The 11,149-nt window shown below is 34.9% G+C and overlaps 1 protein-coding gene across 2 annotated transcripts in view; it reads right to left on the reverse strand.

Moving 5' to 3' along the window:
* Positions 1-11,149, reverse strand: part of LOC117108005 — a 45,227-nt gene that overhangs the window by 16,554 nt on the left and 17,524 nt on the right. The window contains exon 2 of one of the 2 annotated variants that reach the window (XM_033249829.1): positions 10,025-10,191. In XM_033249829.1, coding sequence (XP_033105720.1) covers positions 10,025-10,175 — 151 coding nt within the window. In that variant the 5' untranslated portion in view covers positions 10,176-10,191. Of the gene's footprint in view, positions 1-10,024; positions 10,339-11,149 lie in introns of those variants that run through there. The other variant, XM_033249828.1, reaches the window with a different exon arrangement.

Raw genomic sequence — 11,149 nt, forward strand, 5'->3', positions numbered from 1 at the left:
AGGCCAGTGACATCCATGGTGACCAGTAGAGTGTTATCTGGCAAGTGTGTTATCTCTTGGAGTTTGCGAAGAAAGTGCGTGGTGTCTTGTATGAGACTTTTAATGTTCGGGAGTAGTGGGTTGAGGATACTGTCCATAAAACCCGAAATGTGTTCAGTCTGATGGTGGGTGTATGCATGGTTAAGTGGCGGATGTTGATGGTGTCGCGGGTAAAAAGAAGCTTAAAAATTTGGCATCGTGAATTACCACAAGGGTGATTACCAAATTTAGGGGTGATAGTGGGGAGTTTAGATGAAGTTATTAGTGAATTAAGGTTAGGAGGTTGTCGGTATGCTATGAGAGGTGGTGATTTGAGTGCTTCTGAATTAGATGAAGTGCAGTCAGAAAGAATGCGAAAATCTTTGGTGATAGTTTTGGCGAGATGTTGGATTCGGGGGTTGTAGTCGAGGATTTGGACGAGGCCTCAATAATTAATGGTTTGATCAGTTTCATGGGGAAATTGCTGAGTCTTAATTTGTGGATGAGAGTGTTTATATGTTTATCGAATTTCGGTATTGGTGAAGCAAATTCATTTTATTCTGAGCGCCTGACTATATATTATGGATTTTTTGAGTTTTATGGGATGAGCGCTATTGAAGTTAAGATATCTGTGGTTGTCTGTGGGCTTGGTGTAAACTGTTGATGTGACTTCATTCTCTTTTAAACCAACTAATACATCTAAAAATGGGATTTCTGAGTAAGAGTTTTCCGTGGTGAACTTGATGCTGTGATGTGAGTTATTTATGTGGGAGATGAATGAGTTTAGTGTGTCAGATCCATGTGGCCAAATAAAGAAGATGTCATCGATATAGCGGCCGTAAAATAGAGGTTGGAGGGGGTATGTGTAGATGTTTTTGTTTTCAAAAAAGTCCATGAATATGCTAGCGTACGAGGGGGCCATTTTAGTACCCATAGCTGTGCCTTTAATTTGGCGATAGTTAGAATTATTAAATTTAAAATGATTGTGGGTAAGAATAAAGTCGATTAGTGAAATAAGATCAGATGTGTAAGGAGTAGGATAAAATTCATTAAGAAAGAATTTGCAAGCATCTATACCTTAATTATGGGGGATGTTAGTATAAAGGCCAGTGACATCCATGGTGACCAGTAGAGTGTTATCTGGTAAGTGTGTTATCTCCTGGAGTTTGCGAAGAAAGTGCGTGGTGTCTTGTATGTGGCTTTTAATGTTCGGGAGTAGTGGGTTGTGGATGCTGTCAATAAAACCCGAAATGTGGTAAGAGAATAATTAATACCCAAAATGATAGGTCTTCCTGGCGTGGTGATATAGAGGTCTTTGGCAAGTGTGAAAATGTTGGCTGGGCTCAATTTGGCGGTATCAATTGTGTCTTGTAGGTTAGGTGTGGAATTAATTTTGTTAGTTATAAGTTTAGGTAATTTATGTATTTTCGGTATGGTGTAGAAAGTACCAGGTGTAGGATTGTCGGGAACGAGGCTGCTTACCTTAGGCTTGAGATCAGGATGTAATTGGCTAACTAAAGTCTTAAGTTCTTTTTTATATGAACAGGATGGGTCGGAGTTAAGCAGTTCATAAAAAGATGAATCCTTAATCTGGGACTCTGCTTCACTGATGTAGTCATCTCTGTTAATGATAGTTATAGCACCTCCTTTGTCTGCTCTCTTGATGACTATGGTTTTATCATTACGTAGCGTATTAATAGCTTTCAGTTCTTGGTGGGACAGGTTTCTGTTGGATGTAGAGTGTAGTAGTTCTTCTTTAATGAATTGGTTTAGATGAGTTTGCGCTGTTCTTACAAATGTGTCTATAAAATTTGTGTTCTTTCCTTTAGGGGGAATCCATTGTTCCTTTGTGAGCGATTTTATCTTAGGTTGGTTCTGGTCCGGGTGTGGTGCATTTTGGTCAAAAAAATCCGCTAGTTTTATTCGTTTGTTGAATTGATTAAGGTCCGAACATGTTTTTATGGAATCAATTTTTCGTGATGGGCAGAAAGATAGGCCTTTTATATATAGGCCTATATATATACGAACGAAGGCACAGATGTACACGACCATGTACAAGACACATGGAGAGAAAAAAAGAGGGCGATTTGGTAAGAGTGTAGCTGAGCACGTATAAATGGGCAAAGGGAAGAGAGGACGACCTAGAAAGCGATGATTAAGTTTGTCCAAAGTTTGTCCGAGATGACGGTAGAGTAGTAGTGGCGGATCCAGGAATTCAAATAAAGGGGGGCCCAGGGAGCAATTTTCACAAGTGGACATCAGCCCCACCATGGTTGGGGCTGAGGTAAGAAAACATATAATTATAGCACCTCTAGATGATGGAAAATGGCACTCTTAGACTTAAATTTGAATATAATTTTCTTTTTTCTCCATGTTTTTTTTAAATAATTTTGAACAATTTATGGGGGCTGGCCGGCTGTGCCCCCTTGAATCCGCAACTGAGTCGTTGAGCTGAGCAGAGTTGGTGACTAAGGAGGGTAGTGTCGAGACCACCCGATCTCCCTTGATGGGATAAACGGAATGATGATGACTCTATTATGTAAGAACTGTAGAGAGTATGTAACATATTATAGATTGGATTAACAAATTTAACGTTGAAATATTCTAAGCTTGAGAAATATCTTTATGAGAAGACCAACATCACAAAGTTACAAGTTCACAATTTAAATTAGGATCAAATACACTTCTGTTTGATGACAGAACATGAAAATGGATGAACAAAATATCTGGTAACTGTACCTTGTGCAAAACGGAGAAATTAATGATATTTGATACTTTATACTTAACTGTAAATTTCTAGCTATCATCATGGAGGCAGAACTGTCCACTTTAATTTTTTATTACTTCCAATAACGAAGATAAAATTCAACTTGTTCTTGGGAGCGAAGATAGGATCTCAATTATATGTGATGTTTCTATTTCAGCTTCTGTTTCGGCTTTTAAAAATTGTAAAAAATTGTTAAATTGGCATGAGATAGAATGTCTCACTAAATGCGATAATTAGATTTCATTGTTGCTGTTTAGTTTTTCTTCTCATTAGTATAAAACTATTTTAGGTTGTACTGCAGTTTTGTTTTGTTTTTTTGTTTTTTTTTATATAAAGTTTTAGGCCCTAGTTAAGATTTTTTTTTAGTTGTATCTGTATTTAGGCCTAAACTTTTCGTGTGCTCCCACCGATATAAAACTTAAATATTAATAAATTATTATTATCTATTCTAAATTTGGAAATACACCGAATGTCTTGTAACAAATAAAAATTCATTTACTAGTTTTGTCAACAAAAAAAAAATAGGCAAAATTACTGATGTCCTTGATTACTCGACCAACAGGATGTAAGTTAATGAAAACACCACGTACCTAAGAAATATAACAAAAGATTAAATGCTAGGCATGTTTCGGATTTAGATTAACCCGCCATCAGTACAACAGCAAAAAAAAAAAAAAAAAAAAAAAAAAAAATTATTAATAGTAAAATAGTGACATTGACACATTTTACTTGGCCAAATTTTTAAACAAAAAAGAGTTATCATTACAATGGTAATATTTAAACAAAGATCTGGAATTGCAAAATGCACCATTTTAATAAAAACCTGAAGTCTCGTAATTGTGCATAATTTTCCGGGACTTCCTTACAGCAAGAACGCTGTGGTATATTCTATAATGAAAAACTAAATTTAAAACACATACAGTGTATGATTTATTCGAAATCAGGCCAAGGCTATTAAAAAGCTGATTAAGTAAAATTATATACGATTCTAAAGAGATGTATATTAGATCGTGGAATGGTGCACCAAGAAGATACCTACTTAATTAAGCGATATTATATAGGTAGGAAAAGACAATCAATCATTTTGATAAGTGGTTTGTTTTATTTAAATTAGTCCAAATGAAAGAAAAGTCATGTTTCTCGTCTAAAGAAGAAGGAAAACAGTACCGTTATTTCCTTATATTTTCCTTACAAATTTGTTCACTACGCCTAGACAAACACCATCATATATCTAGGCTTATACTGTAATATGTCTAAAAGACACGGGTTGATTATCTTTCTGTATTATTTCTGTAGGAGTTTCATGTGTTTTGCCTTCTGAAAACAAAAATGTGGCGACTATTTGAAAAGTACCCTAAATTATTTATCCTACCGTATGTAACATGTAACACAAGATACTAAGTACCAATTACATAATGTTATTATAGAAAAACTAGTGATTGTTTTACGACTTCAATTTCAGAGGAAATGATTTGTACGAACCATACACTTTAAAATTACTTGTGATAATAATGGGCCTATTTTGTAAAATTGACACGAATTTGTTATTAATATTAAGTTTTTCTCTTTATTTAGGCTTGTATCCACTTTTTTAAATGTTTTTGTTACTTGTTGACATAGTAAAATATAATAATATTAGCACATTTGTATACATTACAATTCGTTCGTAAAATGAAGTGTTTCTCTTTAGTGTGGTTAAATGTTTTATTTCTTTTTTCCTCTTTGTTATCTATTCACATATACTCACTATAAACTTAAAATATTTTTAGTATATTTGTGTGCAATTATAAAAACACATTTCATGTTATGTACATATAAGATCGTAAAATTAAGTTAAAAACTCATTTTGTTGTTTCTGTAGTAGGCCTAATAATCATGATCATATCATTAACATCATCACCATCATGGATGATGAAGAGGAGGAGGAGAGGAATGATGACGATAAAGATGATGAGGATGATGATGAAGATCATAATGATAATGATGATGATGGCGATGATGATGGTGATGATGATGATGATGATGGCGATGATGATGATGATGGCGATGATGATGATGATGGCGATGATGATGATGATAATGATAATGAAGATGACGATGATGATGATGATGATGATGGGGATGAAGATGAGGAGGATGTTATTGTTGGTTGTGACGATAATGAGCTTATTTAAAGGGATCGAATAAGCTCATCCTCCAATGAGACAGAGGCAGAAATAATTCGGTTTTGCTTATTTTTTGACTTTTTTCAATAATTATCTTTATTATTATTTGATTATCAGATTCAAACGTATACGAATGACTGGAGTGGTATTATTTATGCGTCGTTAGCTGACAAGAAAGATATTTTTCTCGCACTATTTTTAGATTGAAAGTTAATATCATACCTACATATTATACAAATTAAGAAATTAAACTACTGAATTCTATTCTTCAAGTGCATTAGAAACGCAGACAGTTTTATTATTAACTCACTTATATTACTTCATTTCAGACCCAATTAGTCAATACTAAACATAGAATTACATACAATAAACGACAACAGAAAGCAATACACATTCAATGTTTTTATAATGATGCATTTTTTTTTATTACATATCATACTATTATTTCTCAATTGGATTCAAGATATGATTTAGGCCATTGCGATAAACCAGATTTTTTCAAATTATTTGCAAAATACATAGTAAATTGATTTCCTTAGTAATTCATTAAACAAAAGGAATATACCATAACACAACTAGTACAACAATTTATGATGCTAAATCATTTTTTTAAAGAATAAGTAAATAACCTATTGTCATTAAAAAAGATAATGGCGGTGATATTCTATTGATACTGTGTTTTATTGTTAGCGGGAAAACAAATTTCCAGTGTCATATTGGACAATAAAGTTATACATTCATAATTTAATTGTAGTGTATTCCCAACACGGCATTTTAGGGCAAGTGAATCATTCTTAAGGGAATATGAAAATCTATTATCATAGAATAATTAGCCAAATGATGTCAATAACTATTGAATTATGCTGTTCTGTGAGTGACCGGTAGGCTGTAATTATATTAATAACTTACAGTAAGCTCTTTACTTATCTCGCATCAAATTGTTAAAGAGTCATAATGGACATAATATTTAGGTGCACATCATTTTTTTTTAATGATTGCTACTAATGGCGTGTAACACCTTAGCTAGTTAACACATATCGATGGACAGGAAAGGATCGGCCTTATGCCAATGTATTCTTAGTGATCTTCTATAATATTGGACGTATGGACAATCTTTTAACAATATATTATGAAGAATTCGAACAGCAGCGAGAGTAAATTTTCCATTTATCATCAGCAATATTCTGATTTTATGAGGTTTTTTCTTTTCTTTTCTTTTTTTTTGTCAGTTAACAGCTTTACGATACTTAGGCGGTGTCATCAGATTAAAGATAAGATAAATATAATTGATGAGGTGAACTTTAATGTTATCATACACAACCAGTGGCTTATATAGAATAAATTGACATTCATGCTAAATATGTTACACACATTTATAATATAAAAACAAAAAATATTAGTCATAATTTACCAAAATGAACACACATCGTAATTAACTTAACACATATCTCAGCTCAGTCGGCTTAAACTGGTGGTAGCTACAGTGTGTACACTAAAACGTGCAGATCTCTAGGTACGGTAAGTTTCATCGCATCTCTCCTTGTGTTTCAGTTTGAGAGCTCAAATGCAAGCTACGATAGAGCACCATCTTTCGGATGAGACATTGGTCCCCACGGGCGCATCGAAAAGGGGTCAAGGAAGTCGGTATTCCTCTTAAATTAATCAAAAATTTTAAAGGACATCTCGATTATATTAGTAAATGATTGGTAATGTAAAAAAAACATAATATATAAAATGTAAGCGACACTCCTTTTATTATGATTTATCGAGTAACTGAGTGACTCTTGCCTCAGACCCGGCGCACACGCCGTGTTATCTAGACATCTCGAATGTTGTGCGTATACAGTACTAATTAAAGTACACTAGATAAAAAACATTTGTTAAAATCATGGTAACTCTTTGGTTACCCATATCGAGGTGGAATTGAAAACACTGTGATTTTACAGTATTATTTGGTATAATCAGGGAAGAGTGTATAATACAGTTGACCACTTCCCGTAAGCGATCACATCCCATCCACTCTTCCCTGATTATACCAAATAATACGGTAAAATCACAGTGTTTTCATTTCTACCTCGATATGGGTAACCAAAGAGTTACCATGATTTTATGGTTACCATATTATGGTCCCGTTTGTTCTCCCTCAGTGCATTTGATACCTCCCATAAACCATTATGATTTACGATGGCGCGTCGTTAGCTGCGTCAAACTAGTATTATAGGCCTAACCAACACTATTAAAGCAAATAATATGAAAGCGAGGTCTACGCTTTATCATGTCCAAGAAATTCTTCCAGTAGGTAATAATAAAACATGGCAGATTTTGAGACCGATTTAAAAATAGGCCTTCATTAGGGGCTTAAAATATATAACACTTTGTGAAATCTCACTCTTCTCTATACCCTTTAAATATACTACTGTTATAAGCCAAAGACTAGCCACGTCGTATATATGTCAGAATTTTTACAAGTGTTCTAAATTTATTTTCTTGTTTACACATTACTTTCATGTTGAATTTTTTAATTGTTTAAATTTTTTTTAAATTTATTTTATTTTTTTGGTTAGAGGCTTAATAGAAATTACCATGGTAGAAAACTACCTCTCTCAATTCTGTCGTTTATCACCTAAAATTTTCCCGAACCTTCTGCCCCTCGGCGACCCTGACCGGGCCCTTGGCGGCCCCGAGGCCCCCAGACTAGTTGCTCGCTGGGCTCGCAAGGCTCGACCACCCTTAAATTTTACCCTGGCTGCGCCCCTGGTCCTATGTGCATTATGCCCCATGTGCACGTTTAGCCGGACCCTCACTGCGTCGTACGAAGGTCGTACGACCGTCGCACGACGAATCCACATTTGCTTCCGGCGAGCGATAGACGACGCAACGCCGTCTGCTGATTATCAGTAGTGGTAATTTGAACGGATCCTCATTAAAAGACGATCCGTTGGGTCCACGTCTTTTTGCGTGCGACCTTTGTTGCGTTGCCGTCGCGTCGCCGTCGCACGCAGTGAGTAACCGGCTTTAAAGAACGAAGTACACTCTTTGGAAATAAAAGTAGGGGGATTGTCTCCAGGTGTATTTCCCTATCACCACCAGAAGGATTCCCTTGGAAAATAAGTTTTCATCAGATTTTCGTGGGTTATCCTTAGTGTCTACATCTAATAAATCCATCCATCCCTCAAATTTAATTATTTATTTATTAAAATTTTCTTTATTCAATTTTTGCTCTCTGTGACTACTTACGGACGCAACGCAGTCTGCTGCTGATTGTGGATGGCAGACATGGTCAGATTGCCATTAAACATGATACGCTGTATTCTCCGTGAATAGCGTCGGCGGACAAGCGTCGGCGAAGTGTGTGCCCGGCTTTACGTCAGCTTTTGAAAGAACCATTGAGCTCTCCTCTTCTGATTGGTCAATTCAATTGTAATAAGCAAAACTAAATAATATTCTCCACCTGTCATTTTTACTCACGAGACAACTTCTTTTATCGTTTTAGTAGGCCTATACACGATATCACATGGCATAGATCCGTAATAATATAGCCCCACGATAGTCTAATAAAACTGTTCACTAACATTCATAGTCAATCGGATAAAAGTTGCATGACGTAAAATGATGTCCTTGCGGCATTTAACGTTGTTGCATTGTTGTCACTTTGTTGTCACCGACATTGCTTTACATTTACAACATTTTTTTTACAATAATGATCACTGTAACCTAGATTATCATTATACGGATCTATCTTCATTTTGAATTTCTATGGCATATTTCATCCTTATATTAAAATATTACCATATATCTTTATCAACATTCAAACTGAATCACCATTTACTGTAAACAAGCACAACAGACATTATAGCTCATTTGGTCTTTGAAATTGTGCTACATTCTATTATTATCATTATTATTATAATTATAAATATTTTTTCATAATTAGGCCTATTAGTAATATTACTGTATGATTATTAGTAATATAATAAATAATTTTAGTTGTTATACTAATAGGCCTAATAATAATTTTAATAATAATGATATAAGTAATAATATTATTATTTATTAAATTCTATTATTAAAATATTGTGATAAACAATCAAATTCTCAAATTTATCATCTGAAGTTTCTTTTTAATATGGGAATCATCACTATTAGTTTGGTCTCGTTTCCGTTGTTTATTTGACCAAAATACAGCATGCACACATTGTTTCAACTACTAATTGTGTACAGTAGGCCCATGGGTGCAGATCATGGAGGACAGGATACACGTCCGCCCACTTTTAGGCGGCAATGTTATTTCATAATTCAAAAAGATGCCTGAAAATTGTTAAAAAGAACTGCATAAATGACCCATTTTTTAACGAAAGAGCCCTGTACAGCCAGAATATATCTTCTTAGTAAGATATTAGTATATTATCTGCCCCCAAATATCTGAATTACCTATACACGACTAGAGTGTGCGTGCCTATTATAATTTGAGAAGTATGAAGTTTGAGTGTAAAGATGAGATTGGTTTTCGGCACGTGAAGTAGGTAAAGTAAAGTAAACATCAAAGACAATTAGGTTTTATGTTCAATGGTGCATCACAGGGATTAATTAGATCTCTATAATTGCTGAAAATCCCTAATAAATGATCAAGAGAATGTTGATATAATGTTGATGTGATGAGGATGAATTTTACTATAAGAGTGTTATTTCCGGCCAGCTAGAGGTAATATTTACCCAAATTGTCGGGCCTCAGCCCTAACATTGTGGGGTTAAGATGGGTGTGAACTCGCGGCTTGAAGTAGGTAAATCAAATCGCTGATAAAAGATCATGAGAAATTTGTTGGCGCTTCATTTTGACTGTAAGGGTGATGTGATGCTGATGGATTTTACTACATAAGAATGTCATTTCCATGAATGATCTAGAGAATACTATTTCCTCAAATGTTCGCACCTCAACCCCAACCATGGTGGGGTTGAGGTGGGTGTGATCTTACGGAATGTTTCCTCCTACCTTTGAAAACAGATCTACGCACTTGAGTAAGGCCTAAGGCTAATTATATTTAGGCCCTATATAACATATGTATATTTCTCTTACCTGCAGGTAATGTGTATAAGCGCTTTCCCCATCTACTCATGTTAGGAGGGTGTTTTACTCGCCTCGCTGCGTCAAGTGGTGTGACAAGAGACAGTAATATAAACTGTACCAATACCAGACATATTACCGACGTCAGGGCACTGTTAGCCATCTCACAGTAGTCCGGACTGCAACAGAACAAAGTCGATTATTTATTGAGATATATATTACTAAGCAAGTTAAATTGTCGGATACGTACGATTCGGATCTCAATTGACATGTGCTAATTGAACGTAAAACACAACAGATATCATGGGGCTGTCCAACAAACGCTCATTAGTTGCCATGGAAACTCAGTATTACAGGATAACAAACGTAGCCAATCATTTGAAGACTAGAAAGAAGACATTCAACTGTATTTCAATATGCCAATAAAGCTCAGTTTTGGTTTTGCGCATGTGCACAAGCAATCAAAACTTATTTCTGCGTAGGCCCTACGCTAGTTTACGACCGACATGGCAGGATATTGCAGAAGAATAATAGATAAGCCTACATGTAAATACTTTCGAAATCTGTACTTGTTGTATAGTCCTACAATCAAGCAGAATCTGGAGACACAGACATAAATCTGGGTACAACAACGAACATTTGATAGCTTAAGTGGCTATCGATGATTTCGATGCCAAAGAATAATCCGATAATGCGATCAACACATGGGAAGATGGCCTAAAAACCACTATGAATGATACGATGTATGAATTTAAATAATAAACCAATATCGATGTACGTAGTAATATGATTAACAACAATGCATATTAAGTCTGCTGTCGTTACAACTTTTCTAATTTCTTTAAATTATTATACAACCTTCATCAATATTTTAAAATAACTTGACGACGAAGCATATTTTTCTCACCCTCCTATACCTCCTTTATCCACGTCAGTGTTTACAAAATGACATGCAATTTAGTTGTCAATTTTCAAAGAAGAATATAAAGCTAAGACAGCTACGGCAATCAACAAACCTGACATAGTAATTTCCACTGCAAACTTATGTTTCAAGATTCTGTTTCGCTTATATATATATATATATCTGTCTCTTATACCCATCTCGATGTGTATAAGAGACAGTCTATGGCATATTTC

The sequence above is a fragment of the Anneissia japonica genome, unplaced genomic scaffold (genome assembly GCF_011630105.1).
Source record: "Anneissia japonica isolate Jap-2015-1 unplaced genomic scaffold, ASM1163010v1 scaffold287960_len3192837_cov198, whole genome shotgun sequence".
In the NCBI taxonomy this organism is placed as follows: domain Eukaryota; kingdom Metazoa; phylum Echinodermata; class Crinoidea; order Comatulida; family Comatulidae; genus Anneissia; species Anneissia japonica.